At 43.5% G+C, this 26,197-nt stretch overlaps 1 protein-coding gene across 3 annotated transcripts in view; it reads left to right on the top strand.

Moving 5' to 3' along the window:
• PLXNA3 (plexin A3) overlaps nucleotides 1-26,197 on the top strand; it is a 233,310-nt gene that overhangs the window by 42,552 nt on the left and 164,561 nt on the right. For all 3 annotated transcript variants that reach the window (XM_073599797.1, XM_073599798.1, XM_073599800.1), the window contains exon 2: nucleotides 23,414-24,653. In XM_073599797.1, the coding sequence (XP_073455898.1) occupies nucleotides 23,508-24,653 (1,146 nt within the window). In that variant the 5' untranslated portion in view covers nucleotides 23,414-23,507. The remainder of the gene's footprint in view (nucleotides 1-23,413; nucleotides 24,654-26,197) is intronic.

Below are 26,197 nucleotides of genomic sequence, written 5' to 3'. Positions count from 1 at the left end.
GACAGGATTGGTGTAATGGATTATACTTCTGCTTTGCTGGATTTTTGAATCACTGGGGGAGATTTACTAAAACTGGAGAGTGCAAAATCTGGGGCAGCTCTGCATAGAAACCAATCAGCTTCCAGGTTTTATTGTCAAAGCTTAAAGTGATAAATGCAAGTTTTTTTTTTTTTTTTAAATAACAAACATGTCATACTTCCCAGCTCTGTACAGTGGTTTTGCACAGAGCAGTCCCGGTTCTCTGCCAGCGCTCCTGGCCCCTCCCTTCTGCCAAGTGCCCCCAGAGCAAACCGCTTGCTGTGGGGGCACCTGAGCAGGCTCACTCCTGAGCCACTGCTCTGCATGTCCATTCACACACAGAGAGCAGTGGCTTGGCCCCATCCCCTCTCTTTTCATTGACTCACTGGCTGTGATTGACAGCAGTGAGAGCCAATGGCTCTCGCTGCTGTCTCAGCCAATGAGAAGAGAGAGTCCCTGGAGAGCCGAGGCTCTTGCAAACATTGCTGGATTGCAATAGGGCTCAGGTTAGTATTAGGTGCTGCAAACAGAAGTTTTTTTTACCATAGAATACATGAAGGTAAAAAAAACCTTAAGCCTTTGCAACCACTTTAATTAAAGAAGCTGATTAGTTAGCTGCACCAGATTCTGTCTGCTCCAGTTTTAGGCTCAAATCAGACCTAAAGCCCCATACACACTATCAGATTTTCTGCTGATTTTTTTTTCCTTCGGATTTACCAAAACCATATAATATGAGGTCAAACCTTAGGAGTTTCAATTTGTATGCAATCAGGCAGGCCCTTGCACTACATGGTTTTGGTAAATCTGAAGAAAAAAATCAGCAGAAAATCTGATAGTGTGTATGGGGCTTTAGGTCTGATTGAAGCCTAAAACTTGGCTGAGACAGCAGCAAGAGCCATTGGCTCTCACAGCTGTCAATCACAGCCAGTGAGTCAGTGAAAAGAGAGGGGATGGGGCCAAGCCACTGCTCTCTGTGTGGCCCCTTTCACACGAGGCAGACTCCGCTTCCACGGAGTCCAGCTCGGTCCGCCAGCTCAGCGGGAGATCTCTCCGTTGATCTCCGCTGAGGCGGCGGATGACAGGTCCCTCTCTGCTCACTGAGAGGGGAGGGGCTTGTCAGGCGCCGCTGCTGCCTATGGAGGGATCAGATGAAAAAGGACAGCATGGCCGTTTTCATCAGATCTCACCCGATCGGATCCGCCAGTGACGGATCCGAACGTAGAGGCAACCGTCTGCTTTTAGCTGATCGGACTGGGTCGGATGTCAGCGGACATGTCTCCGCTGACATGTCTCCGCTGACATCCGTTGCTCCATAGGCTAACATGGAGCGCCCGTTCAGGTCCGCCGTCAAAACTGACAGGCGGACCTGAACGGTCCGATCGTGTGAAAGGGGCCATAGTGTTTTTGGGGCTTTTGTGTACTGCAGCACTGTGTTTCTTTTAACCTTTTTTGTGGCGCGTTTTTGGAGCTACACCATTCATTTGAATAGGCCTCCCTCCACTCCAAAAACACACCAAAGAAGCTCATCTACCAAATTTTGGCACAGAGCCAGGCACGTTTGTGTTTTTACAGTGATTTTTAGCGTGTTTTATCGATCAACAATCGCAGCAAAAACGCACCATATTTAGGGTGCGATTAAGAAATAATGGCAAAACAAATGCGTTCTGTGTTTTGCCGTGATTCTGGAATCGTGGGCATAATCGCACAATTCTGCCCATGATTCCAGTACACTCAGGTGTGAATGGAGCCCAAGTAAGGCCGGCCATGTCTAGAAATTAGAGCCTACCTTTGTACTCAACTTTTACAGCCTGATACTTTACAGAAGCAGTATATTTTAAAACTCCAGGCAGCATTCTAGTTTTGAATATTTTGAATAGCGTGGGTCAGAATTGCGTAAGAACAATGGCCTTATTTTTATTTGGGGTGTGGTTCTCCTTTGGGGAGATTTCATTTTTTAGTTTAATATCGTTTTCATTTTCTCTGCTGGTAATATGGTGGTCATTGGGGGAGGAAGAATGGGGGAAGGGTTGGATTAGAACTGTCGGATTATAATTGAGGTCCATGTTTCTGGAAGGGATTCCTCTTTCTTCCTGCCCTGGTAACAGTTGCTGACAAAGGAAAGGAGAGAACGCTATTGGCAAAGGTAACCCATCAGAGGGTATTATTTCTCCCCAGATCTCACAAACATCACCCTGTGATACAACTGTCCGTTGTCATTATTTGCTGGTAGAAGCACATTTTTGAAGCAAAAGGGTAATAAATAAAATGTAACAACCCAGTTAATTAGCATTTGAAGAATAGTAATACTTAAAGAATAAATAAATATTATAATATCGGTGTCAGTCTCCATGTCTCTCCCTTTCCTTATCGATAGTCATGCACATGCAGTAGAATTCTGCGACAGCTGCATAAAATCCTTTTTATTTTTATTTATTTGTGTTTTGTAGTCCTTTTTTATTTATTTTTTTGAATCCTCACCAGACTGGATAAAAATGTATTCAAAATGTATTTTTGCCAGGAACCATGAAAAATTATTGAACAATAGTTGTAGGTTCTGAAATGTTTAGATTTTATTGGACTTTCATTGCATAAATTTAGGCAGACCTTTTTCTGACCATATATTTCCTTCATAAACACCAATAACTCACCTCTTAGATATAAATGTCTCATACCTTACCCCCAAGGCTGATTATTACATCCCATCCATACGTTGGCTGACACCAACTGGTCCTTGGAATTCACAATCCATCACAATCGCCTTCTCCTCCGCATTCCCCGAGCTTCACATACCTGGAATACCAACTTTTTTTTTTCTTTTAAACTTGGACTTTACTATTCTTACAGCTGTCTTCACCCTTAACCTCCAATAAAGATTCAATCTGGCTAAACACAAAAAAATGCATTCAAGTTCACCCAGGAGGACCCAGCCTGTGTAAATGGGCCCCAGCATTGGTCCTCCTCTCCTCTTCCTAATGCCCTTGCTATGGCGCCTGTGAAAATAAAGGGTGCCGTGTCCCCTGATTTTAGCCTCGCCTTTCATGTTTCTACAAGATGGAGGGAAAGGAAGTCCTAAAAGTCGCTCATAACAGAAAAACCCTGTGAGAAGGTGTATGATGGCCACACCCTCCCAAATGGTTGTTAACCCATATTAAAGAAAAAAAAAAAAAACCTGCAAGACAAAGGCATAATGAGCTAGTATGCAACGCATACTAGCTCATTATGGAATACTTACCTTAGATCGAAGCTGTTGCAGAGGTCCCCGTACACCGCTGTGACCGGCACCATATCTCCTGGAGTTATTTCTGGGTTCGCGGGCTCTGGCGCAGTGATTGGCTGGAGCTGCAAAGACGTCACTCCCACGCATGCGTCCATGGCACAAACCCTTTAAAAACGGCACGATCGAGCCATATCTTCAGTGCGATGACGTTGGCGCAAGCGTATATGGTAAATGTCTCCTAAACCGTGCAGGTTTAGGAGATATTTACAGTACCTACAGGTAAGCCTTATTATTTAAGGTACTTGTATAGGGCTGTCAATTTACGCAGTGCTTTACATATACATTGTACATTCACATCAGTCCCTACCCTCAAGGAGCTTACAATCTCTAATTTCCCTAACTCACATTCATATACTAGGGCCAGTTTAGACAGAAGCCAATTAACCTACCAGCATGTCTTTGGAGTGTGGGAGGAAACCGAAGTACCCGGAGGAAACCCACGCAGGCACAGGGAGAACATGCAAACTCCAGGCAGGTAGTTTTGTGGTTGGGATTCGAACCAGCGACCCTTCTTACTGCTAGGCGAGAGTGCTAACCACTACACCACTGTTATTATAGACTTACCTGTGGGTACAAGTGGTGTAACAGGGTTTACAACCACTTTAATCACGGGGATGGAGATCTCATGTATAGGGAGGAATAAATACATCCATCTTAGGCTGCTATTCAACTAATAAAGAAAATGTATATCAGATGATCGTTTGCTTGGTACTGGGGTAACAGAACAAGAAGAGTAATGTAGGTATAAAGGATAATGTTCACAAAAACGCCAGTACTATAAGACCAATTGTAGCAAGGAAAGGATGGAAACTTAGAAATGTGTATCCAAAAGGAATCCTTTTGGATATGCCTATCTTCCCCCCCCCCCCCTTGCTCTTTCAGTGCTGCTTCCCTGAACACTTGGTCTTCACAGTTAACAGTGGACAGTGTATTCTAGAGTCTATGAGCTTGGAGAAGGAGCAGGTAAGTGCCTTGCCATACTAGGCTATGGGGCTGTGCGTTTCTATTGATGCGATACTAGGCTATGGGGCTGTGTGTTTCTATTGATGCACACAGTGTAGGCAGACACAACTTTAGACCGGGCATGCAATGGAGGCTCCACAGGAGTCATGGCAGCAGCTTAAGCTAGGTTCACATCTATGCATGTGCGGTTGATGCATTTTTTTTTTTTTTTTTTTTTTGTGTTTTTTATGTGTTTTCATGCTTCCTGTTTTTTCTTCAGTAATATCACTTTAAGTGGATTTTTATTGCGGTCTACAGTTGTAATATTCTAGTAGCACATACAAAAACAAAATCTGAGGCCAGTTTTGCAATTATTTTATTTTTGTCTTCATTTTTTCAGCACTGAGTCAGAGGAAAGGATTAGGCAAGTTAGCATTTTTTTTACTTTTCCAGCTATTTTTCTGTTTTTTTTTTTTTTTTTTTCTTTTTTCTTTTTTACTTTTCTATTTCAATATGTGATCTACTGGAAAGTACAAGAAAACATCAAGTTAACTTTTGTTTTAAAAGATTACAATTTCAGTTTAATTTAAGAAACCAACAAAATGGCAATCTCATCGTGGTTGTGATTACACAGCAGCTCAAACATTTGAAGGAAAATCAGTGTTATGTAAGAGCTTACATTTTTTCTATTTTTTTTTTTTTTTATACTTGTAAAACTTTTTAGTCTGTTCTGCAGACATGCAATCTAAACAAATCAAAGCCCTGAACTGCTGTGTCACACCTAATTTGCTCTGTGTTTTATGAATTTTTATAGGAATTTTGTTCCAATTAAAATTGAAAACATTGCTGTGCATAAACTTCCACGCTGTGTGTCGTTTGTTCCACCGGTGAAGATTTGATGACGTCACCTAGTCTGATGAGCGACGCTGAAATAAAACATTGAATTACCTTGAACAAAGAAAGATTTGGGAGCCATGCTTGGATTCACGAGACACAATGATTATTTTGGTTTTAACAAGCATTGTGGATAGGAATTATGAAGTCTTCTTGGATAAATTAGATCACGGGGACTGTGGCAGTGTGTGTCACCACTTAATACATCCAGGAATTGTAAAGTGGCACTCTGCACTTAGCCTGCAAGCTCTGGGAATTTGATACGGCGGTGATGTCACCTTAGATAATAATAGGAAATGTGACCGCTTACACTTTATGGTGATGTCATCGCACAACCAGCTTATTACATGAGGTAGTTGGCTGCATTTTGGCTCTGTCCCCATCAAGTGTCATCACAATAAAATCCCAACAGAAAAGGAGTATAAACCTCTAGTAGTATTGCTTATTTGCCAGTGCTAAACCATGATGAATGATGTACAATGAAACTTGAGGAATAAAAAAACATTCGTCAGCAGGGTGTGGTAAGACTTCCGAAAGCTGAATTCTAATTGGCTTTGCGGTATTGGTGCTCGCTACTTTTGCTGACATGAGATTGCTCTTATTTCATTCAATTTTAAAATGCAGCTGAAATTGCACTCAGTTTTAATCAAAAATTAATTTGATCTTTTATTGAACACTCTCTAATAAGCGATTAAGTATAAGGTGAGAAAAAAAATATTATGCTACAACCACATTGAAAAATAAAAGCTAAATCTTTTAATGTGACCTTCAATATATGATTGAGGGGCCCCAGCTCAGGCTTTAGATGTCCAATAGATTGGATGCCGCTGGCCAGTGGGGGTGAAGGCTGGGGAGAGGTTCTTCCAGACCTAAAACACACTAGAGATGAGGAGAGATGACCTGCCGCCATGTACCTCACTTGATCCAAGTGGTAGGCAAGTAAAAGCAGCCTCAGCTTGATACATCAAAGCCATTCCTCAACATGTTTTACCCCGCCCCGAGGGTTACTCATGGAGGTGAGGGTCTCTTGGTGGCATGAATAAAGAATAAATATATGTAAATTCCCCTGCCACCTAGAGACCCTGACCACCATGATTAAAGAGGTTGTAAACCCAAGGAAAAAAAAAAAAAAAAACCCCAAACCTGTAAGACAAAGGCATAATGAGCTAGTATGCATCGCATACTAGTTCATTATGAAATACCCTAGAACAAAGCCCTGCAGTGGCGCCCGTACACAGCTGAGATGGTTGACCTCTTCCCCAGTGACGTCACTCCCATGCATGCACGTGGGAGCCACCGGTCACGGCACAGGGCTCTGTAGAAACTGCGCAAACAGCCATTCCTTCAGAGCGCATGCGCCAATGACGTCATCGGTTGCGTATATAGTAAATTACTCCTAAACAGTGCAAGTTTAGGAGATATATACAGTACCTACAGGTGTAAGCCTTAGTATAGGCTTACCTATAGGTACAATTAAACAAGATGACTTTACTTCCTCTCAAAGCCCCAGGGACCGGGCGAAACGCGTTGGGCCATGACCTGGAAGTATTAAGCTTAGGCTGCTTTTACTTGCTAACCTCCAGACTGGGTGAGATGTGCGGTGGCCGAATCATCTCTCCTCATCTCTAAGTCTTTTAATGTTCCCAATCATTTCCTCTTTAATTCAACCCTGAAATAAATTAGTGATTGGAAAATTGGCAATGCATTTTGAGCTTACAATTTTTGGCCTGTAGTAATTCGTAACATGTAAGGCTTGTTCATGTGTTCTGTTACAGTGCCTTGAAAAATTATTCCTACCCCTTGAAATTTTCCACATTTGGTCATGTTACATCCAAAAAGGTAATTTTTTTTGTAATTTTATGTGATAGAACAACACAAAGTGGAACATATTTGTAAAGTGAAAGGAAAATGATAAATGAGTTTTGAGATTTTTACAAATATGTGAAAAGTGTGGTGTGCATTTGTATTCAGCCCCCCTGAGTCACTACTTTTGTAGAACCACCTTTCACTGCAGCTACAAATCTTTTTGGGTAGGTCTGTACCAGCTTTGCACATCTAGAGAGGGACATTTTTGCCCATTCTTCTTTGCAAAATGGCTCAAGCTCTGTCAGATTGGATGGAGAGAGTCTGTGAACAGCAATTTTCAAGTCTTGCCACAGATTTTCAATTCGATTTAGGTCTGGCCTTTGACTAGGCCATTCCAACACATGAATATGCTTTCATCAAAACCATTTAATTGTAGCTCTGGTTGTGTTTAGGGTTGTTGTCCTGCTGAAAGCTGAACCTCCACCCCAGTCTCAAGTCTTTTGCAGACTCAGGTTTTTTTCTAAGATTGCCTTGTATTTGGCTCCATCCATCTTCCCATCAACTCTGACCAGCTTCCCTCTCCCTGCTGACGAAAAGCATCCTCACAACATGATGCTGCCACCACCATGTTTCACAGTGGGGCTGGTGTGTTCAGGGTGATGTGCAGTACTAGTTTTCCGCCACACATAGCATTTTGCTTTTAGGCCAAAAAGTTCAATTTTGGTCTCATCTGACCAGAGCACCTTCTTCCACATGTTTGTTTTGTCCCCCACATGGCTTCGCGCAAACTGTAAGCGGGACTTCCTATGGCTTTCTTTAAACAATGGCTTTCTTCTTGCCACTCTTCCACAAAGGCCAGATTTGTTGAGTGCACCACTAATAGGTGTCCTGTGGACAGATTCTCCCACCTGAGCTGTGGATCTCTACAGCTCCTCCAGAGTTACCATGGGTCTTCTCTGATTAATGCTCTCCTTGCCCGGCCTGTCAGTTTAGGTGGTTGCCATGTCTTGGTAGGTTTGCAGTTGTGCCATGCTCTTTCCATTTTCAGATGATTGATTGAGCAGTGCTCTGTGAGATGTTCAAAGTTTAAAATATATATTTTTTTTTATAATGTAACCCTGCTTTAAACTTCTCAACAACTTTATCCCTGACATGTCTGGTGTGGTTCCTTGGCCTTCATGATGTTGTTTGTTCACTAAGGGTCTCTAACAAACCTCTGAAGGCTTCACAGAACAGCTGTATTTATACTGAGATTAAATTACACACAGGTGGACTCTGTTTACTAATTAATAATTAGGTGACCTCTGCAGGCAATTAGTTCCACTAGATTTTAGTTAGGGGTATCAGAGTAAAGGGGGCTGAATACAAATGCACGCCACACTTTTTAGATACTTATTTGTAAACAAATTTGAAAACCATTTATTTTCCTTCCCATTCACAATTGTGTCCTTTTGTGTTGGACTGTCACATAAAATCCCAATAAAATACAGTTTCAAGCGGTATGAATACTTTTTCAAAGCACTGCATGTGGGAAAAAAAAGTCCACTTTTGTAAGTAGCTTCCTTGGCTTTAATAAATGTCAGTACCAGCATTTATAGCCATCAGGCTAGCTCAGTCACCATAGAATGTGTAAAGGTGGGATGGTGATTGTCCAAGAATGGGGGAAGCTGTGAATGTCTGTGAAACCTTCCTGTTCTAATTCATAATCTATACCTCTCCCATCATGTTGGTTCTCTGCTCCATTTGGACACCAAGAATAAGAGTAATACACAGTACTTCCAGTTATGAAGAAGCATAGAACCTCCCTTCCTCCCAAATGACAGCTCGTTTTTGTTAATTAGTCGCCAAGGCTCCTCTTGGTGTCCAATGTGGGTGGGTATGAAGAATTGTCCCTTTGCAAGACTCATGTTGCTACTAAGAGCATGAAGCGATTGCCTAGGGCACATATGTCGAACACAAGGCCCGTGGGCCGAATTCAGCCCACCAGGTTTGTTGTGTGGCCCTTGCACCCAGTTTTGTGGCCGGAAATCGATTCCAACACCTCCCACTCTCACCCTCTCCTCCCACTCCCCTGCTATCACTTGTAAACAGGTCTCTGTATGCGCTCACAGAGGTGCATGGCGAGGACAGATCTCCTCCAGAATCTGAAGGAGAGAACAATCTTCATGCAAGGCAAGGCAGATCTGCCTGCATGGAAGGTACTAGAGCTGGGCCAGGTAGGAAAGCGAAATGCAAGGAAGCTTGGGGGGTTATTGTTTCACACTCGGCACACAGCACATCCCTGAACTCTACACTCTGTACATAGCACACCCCTAAACCCTGCATTCTGTACATACATTCTTTTGTTTGTTTTGTTAACTTTTTTGTCGGAGTATAGATCTATGTTTGTCCCAAGCATATTTGAAGCCATTTATGTTGACCGTCTCGCTACCTCTGCTAGAAGTTTATTCCAAGAATCAACTACCCTTGGAACAGACTTCCAGTAGAGGTAGTGAGGCAGTCAGCAGTAAATCGCTTCAAACATGCTTGGGACAAACCTAAAAAGAACAGGCCAACTCGATAGACTACTCCAATCCTTTTTTGCTGTCACTTTTCAAGGTTTCTACAGTGAGTATAAAAAATCACTCCCCTTTTAAAATGATCACACTTTGTTGCTTTGCAGCCTGAAATGGTTTTTGTTTTATCCAGCTGTATTTACTTAGTGCAACTTATAACATATAAGTAAAAGATATAACACCAACCTGTTCAAAAAAAAGAAGTGACTCACTGAGCTGGAAAAAGGATCACCCTCTTATGTCAGTATTTTGTTGGACCACCTTTTGCTTTAATTACAGCCTTTAGTCTGTTGGGATACGTCTCTACTAACTTTGCACATCAAGACTTTGCAGTATTTTCCCACTCTTCTTTGCAGAACTGCTCAAGTTCAGTTAGATTTGACGGTGACTGTTTGTGGACTGCAGTCTTCAAGTCATTCCACAGATTTTCAATGGGGTGTAAGTCTGGGTCTGACTAGGCCATGCAAGGACATTCACCTTTTTTCTCCTTCAACCACTGTGTGGTCAATTTTGCTGTGTGCTTTGGCTCATTGTCATGTTGGAAGGTAAACCTTCTTCCCATTGACAACTTTCTGGCAGAGGGCAGCAGATTTTCCTCAAGAATTTGACAGTATTTTTCCCCATCCATTGTTCCTTCTCTTGACAAGTGGTCCAGTCTCTGCTGCAGAGAAACGCCCTCATGGATATTACCACCTCCATGCTTTACTGTGGAAATTATTACTATTACCATTTGGATGGTGAGCTGTATTGGATTTCCACCAGACATATTGTTTGGTGTTGAGGCCAAATAATTACATTTTAGTCTCATCTGACCATAACACCTTTTTTTCATGTAGCCTCAGAATCTTCAAGGTGCGTTTTTGCAAAACTCAGTCGTGATTGCATATGGCCTTTCTTGAGGAGTGGCTTTTTTTTTGAAACCCTCCCATACATGCCACATTTTGGAGAATTTATGATATTGTTGTCACATGTAATGACCACTCTGTCATAAATTCTTGCAACTGCAACACTTGGTAGCCTCTGACCAGTTTCCTCCTGGCTCTTTCATCCAGTTTGGAGCGACGTCCTGATTCAGTAAGGGTCTGTGTTGTACCAAATACCTTCCACTTATTAATAATAGATTTCACTGTGCTTCTAGGAATCAATTAAGCCTTTTAAACTTTTTGTATCCATCTCCTGACTTGTGCCTGTCCACAACTTTATCCCAGGGATCTTTTGACAGTGCCTTGCCACCCATAGTTGATAATTTACTTCAGTTGCACTACCAGGGAGTGAAATGCTCCAGGAAAGCTCTTCATGCTGAGCTAATCAAAATGACCACAGCTTATCACAGTTGAAAGCCAAACGGCTTTGTGTGCCATAGAGAAGGTGATGGCTACACCTGATTGAGTTTACAAGTCATTTTTAGGATGAGGGTGATCCTTTTTCCAACTCTGTGATTCTGTTTTTGATATTTTTTTTTTTCCTTCTGACATGTTGGTGTTATGTCTTTCACTTGGATGTTATAAGTTGCACTGAGTAAATGCAGCTGGATAAAATAAAAACTGTGTCTGTCAGGTAATTGCTTGAGTCCTGCTCTAGCGGAATTTGGCCTTGCTAAATCCTGTCCTGTCATAAACCCACATTAACAAGTCAGATTTTTAGCTGGTCTCTTCTACTGGTCTCTGACATTGTGGATGAATAGTTCTAAGACTGACATATTTTAGGTTTCCTAAGAAGCAAGTGATACTTGGCTCAGGATAATTTGTCTGTTATCTGTATGAAACCCTTGCCGGCCTTTTCACCCGGACAATTAACGTGTTTCCTCCCCTCTAATTCAGTCCAGCTGCGTGAGTGAAAAGGAGACCATCGTGGGGTCAGGAGTCAGCCCCAGTGGGTGGAAGTGTCAGGTTGTCCTGAAAACAAGATGGCCGCCACCCCTGACAGAGAATCAGCCTGCTGTTAGGTATTCCATCTCCCAGAATAACAGAAGTCAGCGGGAGGGAAAAATTGAATGTCTCAGTTTCCAGATTTCAGGATTAGTAAACCGCTTGGTGTTGCTGATGGATTAGAAAGTCTTTAGCACATGGCTGTAGATGCTGTGAGATTACATTGAGGCTAAATAAACTTTTCTGTCACCTCTTTACTGATCTAATGCTTTTCAGTGAGTCTCTGCTGGCTTGTGCCTAGTATGGACCACTTCCATCTCCAATGGCCTACAAATTTGGTATTATAGTTACTTTTATTTACTATTGTAATTTCATAGGATAGAAAGCTTACTTTCTGTTAAGGTTGTCAGCTTTCTGCAGAGCAGCCATTTTGTATACTATACCACTTTATGAGGGCATATGTGGTCAGTGTGACTAAGTTATTAAATTTAAATAGGTCTTTTATCTCTTTTTTTTTTTTTTTTTTTTTATTTTTTTATGTAAACCATGCTATCCCATCTCACAGCAATTGTGCATAAGACTGTTTGAGCTCTTTATTACTTGCTCTTTTATAGCTCAGATCGCCAACAATCCCTAGATTGTGACTACAACTTTATAGCTTTAAATTCAGATGTAGCTTTTGTAAAAGATCAGGGGTTTTGTGCCCACATGTAAGCAGCTTAAATCCTGTATCTTACTAGAGCGTGAGGATTTGTGCACCAATAGGAGGATTTCATTGATTTGGTTCTGTATAAGGTGAGGTTTAGGCCCTTTTCCCAAGTTCGGATGTAAGAAGGGGGGGTGGGGGGGGGGGATATAATCCATTTATGTGGAGTGTGCAAGAGAGTTTATCGGTGGGGAGAAGATTCATGTAGTGTCTCAAAGTTTGTGCTGGCCCGAAAAAACTATCGATGGGTATATAATGGTGTTAATGGGAAAGTTGGAGCGGACACCAGTTGTTTGACCGAGCTGGGTCTTGAGATGAGTGGGAGCAAAAACCTCCACCTTTAGTAAAGTGGAGAGTCTGAAATAGACTGTTTAGATCAGGTTAAGAAAGGAAGGTTCAGAGTATCCTGAAAGGCTTGGGTTGCTCGGGTCTGGGGTTAATGGAGAAGGGAATGGAGAAATATTGGAGGAATGGAAGAGCTTGAGGCTGGGTTCACACTATCTTCGCATGCAGCTCACGATGGGGTTCCGCTGCGTCCCCGTTCACCGTTTTAAGGTCCGATTTCAGCCCAATTTTTTCGGCTGAATTGGGAGCTGAAATGGACCAAAAGACGCACAGGGCTCCTGTGCAAATCTGCACCAGAGCCGCAGCAGAGATATGTGAACTAGCTTCATAGAGAGCTGGTCAAAATCTCCTGCTATTGTGAATTGGATGCGGAGAACCTGCATCCAATTCAGAATAGTGTGAACGCAGCCTTGGCTCCTGCGTAATTGGGACCCATTAAATCAGTGGTTCTCAACCTGGGGGTCGGGACCCCCTCGGGGGTCGAATGACAATTTGCCAGGGGTCACTGAATCCTGGGCTGTTCCTGAAGCTCGCACTGCTCTCCCAGCATTTTTGCGGCTGCCCAGCAGGGCTCTTCCTGGAGCCTGCGGCCACCCACTCAGCCTCTTCGCAGCCGCCCAGTCAGTTCATGGCATGGCTAGGGGGCAGAGACTGGAGGTCAGCTGACTGGTGAGGAATGTGAAGTGGGAGGGGCTGGAGGAGACCCTATCTCCTGATTTCGGCATAGGTGTCACTTCGAGACACCACAGAGCTGGAGACACAGTGAGTAACACTACCTGTGATTATAGTTGCCATTAAAAGTCCCCACTACCGTGGGAAAGAACAAGAAAGACAGCTAGCGAGAGGGATGGGGGGAAAAAAACAAGAAATTAGGATAGAGAGGGATAAAAGGGAAAGAAAGGAGAACAAAGACAGAGTGTTACATCCTAAAATGTACCATAAGAGGTTTTAATACTATACAAGTGGAAGGGACTCGGGGAGCACTAAATGTCCAGCGGTTAGAGGAGCAAATTACTTGTCTTGCCTTGGGTGCTGACAATCTACGCTACAAAAATTTTACTATTAGGGGTCCCCACAACTTGGGGAAATTTTATCAAGGGGTAACGGCACTAAAACGTTTGAGAACCACTGCATTAAATAATGGTGTTTGAGTTCTGGTGAAAGTTGGGTAGCTATCCGAGGTAGGCTTTGCAGAGGGAAAGGAGTAATGTTCTGCTCCCGTCTGACCCTTGGTTTATGAGTGTGTGAGGTATGCCAGTCCAGAATCGGGTTGCGTTGTAATACCTGTGGGGTCTGGAAATCCTGTTCCACCTCTGCATTTAGATAGAGGTTAAGGATCAGAAACATAAAGCAGATCTTCACTGGATCTGAGCACCATAAACCAAATGTGCTATTTATTCATTTTTAAAGTGGCTGTAAACCCTTACAGACCACTTTTTCGCTACAGGTAAGCCTATAATAAGGTTTACCCTGTAGCTACTGTGGATATCACCTGCACAGTTTAGGAGAATATCCCCATGTGCCAGCATCATTGGCACATGCGCACTGAAGCAACGGCTCGTTCATGCGGTTGCTTCAGCTGACGTGCCGTTACAAGCGGCATGTACGGGAGTGACGTCATCGCGGCTCATTATGCCTTTTGCTTGCAGGTTTTTTTTTTTTTTTTTTTAATTCTTTTTTGGTGGGTTTACAACCACTTTAATATTCAAAGTAAACTCCCCCATCCATCCTGTAGCTGGTTTCTGTATAGAGTCCACTCAATAGAACAGCAGAGGGGATGGCTGTACTAATGTCGGAGCTGTCAGTTTGTTTTTTTTGGGGTTGAATGTGAAAAAACTACTAGTGTGTGTGTGTGTGTGTGTGTGTGTGTGTGTGTGTGTGTGTGTGTGTGTGTGTGTACAGAGCCTAATTCTTGTTTTCTTTTGGCCCACAGGAAAGGTAGGCAAGCTAAACATGGGTTCCTTTTAGTATTGTGGAGATATGACGAATGGTAATGTTTGGAAGAGGTAGGTCAGTCTAGACAGGCTGGTCATTTCTAAGTATAGTATACTATTGCGGCCAAACCAAGCGAACATACCTTGGTGCCATTTAGTGAGGTCACTTTTAACGAACAGGAGGTGAGATTTAAAACAGATTTCAAAGAGCATTTGTAGGTTGCTTGCAACATCTTTGACGCAACAACTTTCCATGTCCCTAAGAAAAAAAAAAAATCTTGAAATATCCCCTTGTTTTTGTGTCTGCCTGGAGGCCAAATGCCAGCCAACCTTTGTTAAACAGTTTGTACAAATGCAGGCATCAAAGTCCAGACCATAAGGTGAGGGTGGTGAATAGGGATGAGTCAAACACCCCCCTGTTCGGTTCGCACCAGAACATGTGAACAGGCAAAAAATTTGTTCGAACACGCGAACACCATTAAAGTCTATGGGACATGAACATGAATAATAAAAAGTGCTAATTTTAAAGGCTTATATGCAAGTTATTGTCATAAAAAGTGTTTGGGGACCTGGGTCCTGCCTCAGGGGATATGGATCAATGCAAAAAAAGTTTTAAAACCGGCCGTTTTTTCGGGAGCACTGATTTTAATAATGCTTAAAGTGAAACAAAAGTGTAATATTCCTTTAAATTTTGTACCTGGGGGGTGTCTATAGTATGCCTGTAAAGGGGCGCATGTTTCCCGTGTTTAGAACAGTCTAACAGCAAAATGACATTTCAAAGGAAAAAAAGTCATTTAAAACTACTCACGGCTATTAATGAATTGCTGGTCCGACAATGCACATAAAAGTTCATTGATAAAAACGGCATGGGAATTCCCCACAGGGGAACACCGAACCAAAATTTAAAAAAAAAATGGCATGGGGGGTCCCCCTAAATTCCATACCAGGCCCTCCAGGTCCGGTATGGATATTAAGGGGAACCCCAACCAAAATAAAAAATAAAATGGAGTGGGGTCCCCCTCAAAATCTATACCAGACCCTTCAGGTCTGGTATGGATTTTAAGGGGAACCCCGCGCCAAAATTAAAAAAAAAAATGGCGTGGGGTCCCCCCAAAAATCCATACCAGACCCTTATCCGAGCACGCAACCTGGCAGGCCGCATGAAAAGAGGGGGGACGAGAGAGCGCCCCCCTCCTGAACCGTACCAGGCCACATGCCCTCAACATTGGGAGGGTGCTTTGGGGTAGCCCCCCAAAACACCTTGTCCCCATCTTGATGGGGACAAAGGCCTCATCCCCAAAACCCTTGCCCGGTGGTTGTGGGAGTCTGCGGGCGGGGGGCTTATCGGAATCTGGGAGCCCCCAGATCCCGGCCCTCCCCCCTGTGTGGAATGGTAAGGGGGTACAAAAGTACCCCTACCATTTCACAAAAAGTGTCAAAAATGTTAAAAATGACAAGAGACAGTTTTTGACAATTCCTTTATTTAAATGCTTCTTCTTTCTTCTATCTTCTATCTTCTATCTTTCTTCGATTTCTTCCTCCATCTTCTTCTTCTGGTTCTTCCTCCGGTGTTCTCGTCCGGCATCTTCCTCCCTTCTTCCCTTCTTCTCGGGCCGCTTCACCATGATGGGAGGCTCCCGCTGTGTGACGCTTCTCGTCTTCTGGCGGTTTTTAAATAATGGAGGGCGGGGCCACCCGGTGACCCCGCCCCCTCTGACGCACGAGGACTTCCCTGTGGCCTTCCCCGTGACGTCAGAGAGGGCGGGGTCACCCGTTACGTAACGTGTGACCCCGCCCCCCTCTGACGTCACGGGGAATGCCACAGGGAAGTCCCCGTGCATCACCGAGAAGAAAGATGCAGGGGTACTTTTGTACCCCCTTACCATTTCACACAGGGGGGAGGGCTCTGGGACCGGGATCTGGGGGTCCCCTTGTTAAAGGGGGCTTCCAGATTCAGATAAGCCCCCCACTCGCAGACCCCCACAATCACCGGGCAAGGGTTATGGGGGATGAGGCCCTTGTTCCCATCAACACGGGGACAAGTTGTTTTGGGGGGCTACCCCAAAGCACCCTCCCAATGTTGAGGGCATGTGGCCTGGAACGGTTCGGGGTGGGCGCTCTCTCGTCCCCCCTCTTTTCCTGCGGCCTGCCAAGTTGCGTGCTTGGATAAGGGTCTGGTATGGATTTTTGGGGGGACCCCACGCCATTTTTTAAACATTTTTGGCGCGGGGTTCCCCTTAAAATCCATACCAGACTTTAAGGGTCTGGTATAGATTTTGAGGGGGACCCCACGCCTTTTTTTTTTTTTTTTTTTTTTAAATTTTGGCCGGGGTTCCACTTAATATCCATACCAGACCTGAAGGGCCTGGTATGGAGTTTAGGGGAACCCCCCCGTGTCATATTTTTAAAAAAATTTTTGTTCGGGGTTCCCCTGTGGGGAATTCCCATGCCGTTTTGATCAATTAACTTTTATGTGTATTGTCGGACCGGCAATTTATTAATAGCCGCGAGTAGTTTTAACTGACTTTTTTTCCTTTTGAAATGTCATTTTGTTGTCAGACTGTTCTAAATGGGAAACATGCGCCCCTTTACAGGCATACTATAGACACCCCCAGGTACAAAATTTAAAGGAATATTACACTTTTATTGTTTCACTTTAAGTATTATTAAAATCACTGCTCCCATAAAAACGGTCGTTTTTAAAACTTTTTTTTGCATTGATCCATGTCCCCTGGGGCAGGACCCAGGTCCCCAAACACTTTTTATGACAATACATGCATATAAGCCTTTAAAATTAGCACTTTTGATTTCTCCCATAGACTTTTAAAGGGTGTTCCGCGGCTATCGAATTTGCTGCGAACGCCCCAAATTGTTCGCTATTTGGCGAACAACCAATGTTCGAGTCGAACATGATTTCGACTCGAACTCGAAGCTCATCCCTAGTGGTGAACTAGCCACATGTTTTAAGGACGTATTGGAACTGGACAGTGGACATGTCAGTAAAAAGGAGTTTTATTTCAAAGATGTAGTACAGGAGGATCTTCTAATAAGAGTCCATGGATTACTAGGTAAGGCTCTGGGACTGGATTTAGTCCTAAAAAGATGCTGGAAGAAAACAGTTTTACTGCTTTTTTTTTTTTTTTTTTTTTTTTTTTTTTGTTTTCTTTTTTGTTTACCCCTTCTATAAAATACCCATCCATTCAGTCAATCAATGCTTGGTTTAGGTCTGTTTTCAAGTAGACTTTTCACTGATTACTAGAAAAAAGGTCTGAAAGTATGCCAAAAAGTACTCAATCTGCTTCTTTTGATTAAAAAATTGGTTTAAGTGGCTTTGCAGCTAAATACAAGGTCTACTTATTAGATCAGGGCCCCCTGTAAAAAACCCTTATAAGGTCAAAAATGTAGATGTAAAAAAAGATATCTATACTCTATTTGCTCCTGCCTTCTGCCTGAGAGGTCTAGGGTGACATCACAGTCCTTTTCATGGTGAGATCCTGGGAACAATGAGGGTCCCTAATCTCATGGGAAGATGATCTTACAATGGACTGAAGTGTCTTCTCACATGATTTGGGGTACTTATCTTTCCCCCAGGAATCTTGCTGAAAAAGATCGGGATGTTGCGCCATGTGATGCAAGGGACGAGGGTTGGGTATGTATTTACTATAGCCTTTTTTTTCTTACAGGTAAATTTTTGCCCTCATAAAATGTAGAAAATGTTAAAGGAGGGGGGACTCTGATCTAAAAAGGGGACCTTTCATTTTACTGCAAGGTCTGCTTCAACCAACAGGCTGCAACTTTCTATAAAGAGAATCTGTCATGTTTGTGGTACTTCCCTGCTGCTTCATTCTCATGTTCCAGATCCCTGCCACTAATCCATGTGTGAGCAAAGTGACAGATTCTCTTCAAGGCTTTAAAATTAACTGCATTTTTGTTCTTCCATAGGAATGAAAAAGGGTAAAGAAAAGATTTAATATCAGTCTGATTAGCTGCACCAATGATCTTCTCTTTTGAGGAGCTACAGTGGCTGAAGAATCTTCTGCATCTGACACATTTTCTAGTTTGCTGGATGCCTGATCCACTGCTAAACGTTGGTTATTTTGTTGGCCCCTACATTACTGTTTTGTCCTGTGATGTAATAGGGGCCAGTGAATTATTATTATACACGATTTATATAGCGACAACAGTTTACGCAGCGCTTTACAATATAGAGGGGGGACAGCACAATTGCAGTACAGTTCAATACAGAAGGGACAGGAGGGCCATACTCGTAGAGCTTACATTCTAAAGGGAAAGGGTGGTGGTACAAAAGGTAATAGATGCGGGGAATGATTTGATGGGGGTGGCTCGGGGACAGTTGTTAGGTGGGTGTGGGATAGGCTTCCCTGAATAAGTTTTCAGGAATCTCCTAAAGGTGGACAGGTTAGGGGCTGATTGGATGTACCAGGGCAGGGAGTTCCAGAGGATGGGAGAGGCTCTGGAGAAGTCCTGAAGGTGAGCATGAGAGGTGGTAACGAGGGAGCTAGAGAGCAGGAGGTCCTGGGAGAACCGAAGGGGATGATTAGGGCGATATCTGCAGATGAGGTTGGTGATGTAGCTGGGGGCGATGTTGTGGATGGCCTTGGATGTTATGGTTAGCATTTTGAATTTTATATGGTGGGGTAGGGGAACGGATCGGTTAGTGAGGTGTATTAGTCTAGCAGCAGCATTCATAATAGACTGAAGGGGGGATAGCCTGCGTAAGGGTAGGCCATTAAGGAGAGAATTGCAGTAGTCAAGGCGGGAAATAATCAAGGTGTGAATAAGTTGCTTTGTGGTGTCATTAGTCAGGATTCAGGAAGGGTTGAATTCTGGAGATGTTGTGGAGGTTAAGGCAGCAGGATTTAGCCAGTGATTGGATGTGGGGGCTGAAGGAGAGGTCAGAGTCAAGGATTACACCCAGCACCCTGACGTGTGGAAGGACCAACTGTTGTGCTGCTGTTCTTAATGGTAAAGTCATGGGGGGGGCGGGAAGGAGGAAATATAACATCTCCGTTTTAGAAAGATTGAGTTTGAGAAAGTGGCGTGACATCCATACCATTATGTCATTCAGTAAGTTTGAGATCCGTGAGGAGATCGAGGGGGTGAGTTGAGGAGTGGAGAGATAGATCTGGGTGTCATCGGGGTAGAGGTGGTATTGGAAGCCATAGGAGATTATCACCTGGCCCAGGGAAGAAGTATAGAGCGAGAATAGGAGGGGATGGAGTAATGGCCATTGGTTTAAGCAGTTAGTAGGTCATTGAATTTTAGTAGGGCAGTTTCAGTGGACAGAAGCTGGATTGTAGGGGGTCGAGAAGGTTGTTGTTCGTGAGGTAGTGACTCATGCGGTCATGGATAAGGCATTCAATGAACTTGGAGGCAAATGGGAGCAGGGAGATGAGTCTTAAGTAATTCAAACAGGTGGGGTCTAGTGAGGTGTTTTTTTTTTTTTTTTTGGGGGGTAACCAGTGCATGTTTGAGCGGGGATGGAAAGGTGCCAGAGGAGAGGGAGAGGTTGAACATGTGGGTTAGGGAGTTTAGGATAGAGTGGGAAGGTGGTCGCAGTAATTGTGAGGGGACAGGGTCTAGGGGACAGGTGGTGAGGTGGGCCATGGAGAGGAGTTTATCAACCTCATCGGTGCTAACTGGGCAGGAGGAGAGTATTGAGTGTGGTGTTGGACCTGATGTGTTGGGTAGGGGAGAAAGTTGAATGCTGGATATCTCCTTTCGAAATTGTGTCGATTTTTCTTTTGAAATGGTTGGTAACCTGTTGAGCGGTAAGCAAGTTGGTGGGTGGGGGTCAGTGGGGGGGGGGGGGGGGTGAGGTAAGGAATTAAGGGTAGAAAAGAGTTGACGAGGTTTGGATGAGAGGGTTTTGATGACTGTTGTAGTAGGTTTGTTTAGCAGTGTGGAGGCAGGAGTTGTATTTGAGAAGGGTAGATTTGTAGAGGGTAAAGTCTTGTGGGGATTTAGATTTACGCCATGCTCGCTCAAGAGCATGGCTGTCTCTCTTGAGACTTCTGGTGTGATCTGTTTGCCAAGGTTGTGGCAGATGGGGCCTGGTTCTGCGTGTAGAAAGAGGAGCAAGTACGTCTAGGTAGGATGACAGCGTGTTGTAGATGGAAGTGGTTAGGTCTGGGCAGGACAGGGGTGTGATTTTTGTCGTAAAGGCTATCAGTAGCAGAATGAAGAAGGGAAGGGTTGAGATTGCGAAGGTTTCTGCGGGTAGTGGTTTGTGGGTTGGCAGCATGGGAGGTAGGAGAGGAGGAGAATGAAACTGATAAGGTTGTGATCAGTGAGAGCAAAGGGGGTGTTAGAGAGGTTGGAGGGAATGCAGCGATGGGAGAATACGAGGTCGAGAGTATTGCCGTTGGACTAAGTGGTGATTTGTGTCCATTGTGTTAAGAGGTTAGGTTGAGTGGTTGCAGTATTAACATTGATTAGAATGTTAGTCACCTAGGATGTGATGGCAAGTACTTCAGAGGAGAGAAAGTAGGGTAGTCATGCAGAGAAGTCATCCAGAAAGCGTGACACTGGTCCAGGAGGCCGATAAATGACTGCGACCCTCAGACAAGCTGGAGAGAAAGATGGTGAAAGGGAGAGGAACCTGGAAGTTGCAATCTGGGGAGAGGTGAAGTCCGATGCCACCTCCTTTTCATCCACTGGGTCTGGTGGAGTGAGTCCAAAGGAGGCCACTGTGGGACAGGGCAGCTGGAGAGGTAGTGTCGAATTCCTGGAGCCAGGTTTTGGTAATGGCAAATAGATTAAGGGATTTGGAGAGGAAAAGGTCATTGACAGAAGCTAGTTTGTTGAAGACTGAGCGGGCATTCCAGAGGGCACATGAAAGAGGGGGACTGACTTATGGAATCAGGGGAATTGGAATGAGAAGGTGGGAGTTATGACTACTGTTAGAGGAGGTAGACAGACAATTTTGGGGGTGGGAATTCGGTATGGGAGTGCCGGGGTTTAGTGCGATGTCCCCAGACAGGAGGGTAAGGGGGGTAAGGCGGGAGTGGGATTTATAGAGCACATAAGGGAAAGCCGGCCATAGACACATCGAATCTCGACCGGTTCAGCAGGGACCCGTCAAGATTTGATCCATGTATGTGCAGGCTAGTTGTACTGAAGTTAATCCATTGACTTCAGTACAACCAGCCTGTCAAATGTTTTGCATGCGATTACTGGCGGCAGCTATAGCCTCCAGCAGTAGACATTGTGTTCTGCTGAAGGCTCCCTGCAGGCAGAATACAGTAGAGCTGCAGAAGGGGTTCCCCCTGCAACATTGACTGTGTTAATGGGGAGAATAGAGTAATTTACGGGTTGCAGGAAAGAAAATTGCATCATCTATGGCTTGCCGTAGTGCCAGATGCAAAAGATTCCTCGGTAAACTTAGCTCTTCAAGAGCGAAGATCAGTAGTGGCAGGATAGGGAACTATTTTGTTTTACTAACTTTTATCCTACTGAGTCTCTTTAAATTTTGGAAGCATTGTCTAATGAATCACATAAAATTTTAGGCAGTATTCATTTCAAGTGCAATTCAAGTTTTTTTCAAATCTACAGTTTTCATAAAAGAATATACAATGATGTCCTTGTTTAGGCACTTTTCTCTCAATAGCTCTGCCCCTTTCTCAAAATTGGTCGGTGTGTTGTCACTGTGGCACATGTGACACTTCTTGAACTGGCATGTTCCACCATAGTCCCCATCAGGGAATCCACCATAAACAATGATATGCAGCTGCCCCTGGACAGGAAGTGGCAGCAAAGAGGCTGGATAAGATGAGCGGCACTAAGATGCAACAAGGGATGAAAAAAAAGTGACAGCATGTTTTCTAAAAGAAATGCATGGTAGTTGTTTCATATGCCAAGCTTTAGCAAACTAACAGTCACCCAGTTAGGGTTTAGGTGTACTTGAGCGTAATTTGTGATATGACTTTAACGCTTTTATTTTCGTTCTGAATTTTTGTTATTATATGCAACGTATAAAAATCTATAGATTGGTAGTTTTTCTCCTTTTTTTACATCTTGGTGATGCTGATCTCCTGCAGCCTCCTTTGCTGCCATACACTACTACTATTATTACTACTACCCCTGCTACATACACTTGCTCCAGCAGCTGCTGCACCTCATTTTTACAGGGTGGCTATCCTAAGGTTGACTGTCCTGTTTGTCCCCTTGAGTCCCACTTCCACAGCTCCCTGGTGAGCCTCCCCTTGCAGGTACCATTTGGAAATATTGTCAGATCTATTCTTAGCTGATTTGTAAGTATTAGAGTTCCTTTGGTGGCTTTTGAGGTTGGAATTTTCTATGTATTATGAGATACCATTGGGTATGCTTACATGTCTGATGGTCTTACCTTACCGATACTATACATGCATCTACTGAAGAACAAAGAGTACGAAACGCGTTGAGTTTTTGGTTGCAACTTTTGTTTTAATCATGTAAGGACAGCTGGATTGTATATAGCCAACATTATATTTATATATGAAATGCATTAATATGAATTCATTACAAATTAGCTAGTTACAATTTTATCCTTTTTGTATGCAATATGTATTCATTTATTAAACGACAAAGGTTGGAAACTAATTATTCATTGGTCATATGTGTTGTGCCCCAGTTAGAGTCCCAGGACAAATAAATTGGTTGTATGGATATAATAATGAAGGGATGGAGGCACATCACTGGGTGTACCAGGCCACATTCTATTTTGTAACGTTGACAACAATGGAACATTCGTATGAGATGTGTGTCCACAGGGCCACTTGTTGGCCCTTTGGAGAGAAATTGTCAAGGATCAGTCAAGCAAATTATATATAGAAACTTTTTTTTTTTTTTTTTTTACCAGTAACCGATATTGAATAGACTGACTATGTATTTTAATAATTGTGTAAAAAAAATATTAGATCCATTAACTTGAGGGTCTGTGCCTTGTGTTGAATTTGCCTGTTTTACAATAACGGTGCTCTGCATGTCCTCTGTGTGCTGCTTTTTTCAAAGCTACTATGTTCTTGATAAAAGTAAAATGTTAACTTTTTATCCTTTTCTTTTTTAAGGCCCGAGGATATTAAGCTGAAAATTGGCAAACCACACTGGACCTGACAGTTTCATCTTTTGGTGGAAAAGATTGGACTGCTATAAGAGTACAACATGAGGCTGGTAAATGACTTGATCCCCCCTTACTTTTTTCTTTTGTGGTTGTCTAGCTCCAGTGCAGCCAGCTCTCCATTTCCAAGCTTCACAGTGTCTGACACCTCTCTAACTCATCTCGCAGTGCACAAAAACACAGGGGACGTTTATATTGGCGCGGTGAACAGAGTCTATAAGCTGTCAGAGAACCTGACAGAGTTGCGCTCCCACCTGACTGGCCCCATAGACGATAATGCCAGCTGTTACCCCCCGCCCTCCGTGCGCGTCTGTACACACAAGCTCTTTCCTTCAGAGAACGTTAATAGACTTTTGTTGATCGATTATACTGGGAACCGGTTGGTGGCTTGTGGTAGTGTATGGCAAGGTATATGTCAGTTCCTGAGGCTGGACAACCTCTTCAAGTTGGGGGAGCCCCACCACCGCAAGGAACATTACTTATCGGGAGCGCGAGAGCCAGACTCCATGACGGGAGTTATTGTGGAACAAGATGGTGAGCAGAGTAAACTCTTCATTGGCACCTCCATTGATGGCAAATCCGAGTACTTTCCAACACTTTCGAGTCGCAAGCTGGTGAGAAACGAGGAGAATGAGGAGATGTTTCGTTTGGTGTACCAAGATGAGTTTGTCTCTTCTCAGATTAAAGTCCCTTCAGACACCCTTTCCCAGCACCCCTCATTTGACATATACTACGTCTATGGCTTTGTCAGTGGGGGGTTTGTTTATTTCTTGACACTCCAGCTAGATACCCAACAGACGGTAAACGACGCCACTGGGGAGAAGTTCTTTACGTCTAAAATTGTGCGGATGTGTTCTGCAGATCCCGAATTCTACTCTTATGTGGAGTTCCCCATTGGATGCACCAAGGATGGAGTGGAATACAGGCTTATTCAAAGTGCTTACCTTAATCGTCCAGGGCGTAAGCTGGCACAGGAGCTTGGGATACCAGAAGATGAGGATGTTCTGTTCACAATTTTCTCTCAGGGGCAAAAAAATAGGTCCAACCCACCTCGAGAGTCTGTTCTCTGCCTTTTCACTCTCAGCCAGATCAACAAACGCATCAAGGAAAGGATACAGTCTTGCTACCGTGGAGAAGGAAAGCTATCACTGCCTTGGTTACTGAATAAGGAGCTCAACTGTATAAACACGGTAAGAACTGCTAGATACTATTCTCATAATGTTTGTTTGCTTGGTATCCTCTTATTCCATAGAACTTTGGGGTATACAAAAAGCATACATTTGAATGGTATGGAAATGGTCTTAAGAGTAAAAAATAATAAAGATCAATATCTGGAAACAAAACCAATGAGGGTCCCGTCTAAAAGAGTGTACCGTTTGCTAGAAACTGGGGAATTCTACTATAGCCATAACAAATCTTGGGAAGTACCAAAATATTCAGTTGGGAGTGGACTTGTCCTACTGGTGGTATAGAGTTTGCAGTTTGCTAGAAAACTGGGGAATTATACCATAGCCATAAAAAAAAAAAATATTGGAAAGTACCGAAATATTCAGTTGGGAATTGACCTGCCCTACTGGATATCAAAAAGCTAAAGTCCTTAGGAGAGCAAATATCACTGAATGACCCTAAACAATATGGCAGTGAATCTGATACATAAGAAGGGACAAAGGGCACGGAGGGGTTTCCATTAAACAGATCAGATGGGTGGATTGTGTGGAGGCAGATGATTGGATGGTATGGAGGCATTGATGGAATGGTTGTGCTTGGTGGATGAAAAATTAAAGTGAGTAATTTTAGCAGATTGTTAGGGAATATACCGGTAGTTGACTTTTGTCGTGCAGTGTTTTTCAAGGATAGCTTGACTTATTCAGTGATAGATATTTGTATAGAGAGAAGGTAAGTATTTTGAAGAAAACACGCAACACAACAGAATTCTTGGATTCCACAATATAGGGTCAATATATCCTCTGCTCTTCACTCTAGATTTCAGCTGTCACGCTGCACTAGCCATAGATCTCCTGTGTTAGGAATTGCTGGGCTCTTGCCCATCCCTCCACCGCGTTTGGGCAGGAGCGGAGCAAAGCACGGGGAGGGGGGTGTGAAAGGCACATGTGAAGATTTGTTGCTTAATGTATAACATTATTAAAAATTGATTTTTTTCGTAGTGGAACTTGCTCCGTTAGGCGCTCTGCGAGCTAATTAAATTCCTTTGTATGGTTTTGGCTTGTCACGGGCACTCTGCTCGGAACTGAGAAAGGCAAATAGTGCTGCATCCACTTAAACAAGATTAATAGGATTGGAGCCAATGTGTCCTGTGTAACCCGCTCATTCCCAGCGAAGGCCGTATACATGCACCGTGCTTCGCCAGTCACCTAGATTGGCTAGGCTCGCTATTGACACAATTGTGACCTAATGCACACATTGATTATACAATCTATTACCGCTTTAAGCTGCCAAATTGTTAGCAATTTCACCATACACATAGCCAAATCTATAAACTCGTTTCTGGTCAACTGGTGAATTCAGTAAAGATGCGGTAATTGTGCATTCAAATTTTCCATAACACTGGAAATACTTTCAAGCAGGTAAAATAGAGTTGGGGGATCTGCATACACTCACTGATGAACATATTCAATCTCAAACAATATTTGTTTGGAGATTATGAGCAAAAACCTTGCGTATGGGATTGCATATTTGATAGGAATACCTCGATATGGTTCAATCTAATAGCATG

This window comes from Aquarana catesbeiana, linkage group LG09, assembly GCF_042186555.1.
Source record: "Aquarana catesbeiana isolate 2022-GZ linkage group LG09, ASM4218655v1, whole genome shotgun sequence".
Lineage (NCBI taxonomy): Eukaryota > Metazoa > Chordata > Amphibia > Anura > Ranidae > Aquarana > Aquarana catesbeiana.
The sequence above is the reverse complement of the archived record's forward strand: the minus strand, read 5'-3'. Positions and strand labels throughout refer to the sequence as shown.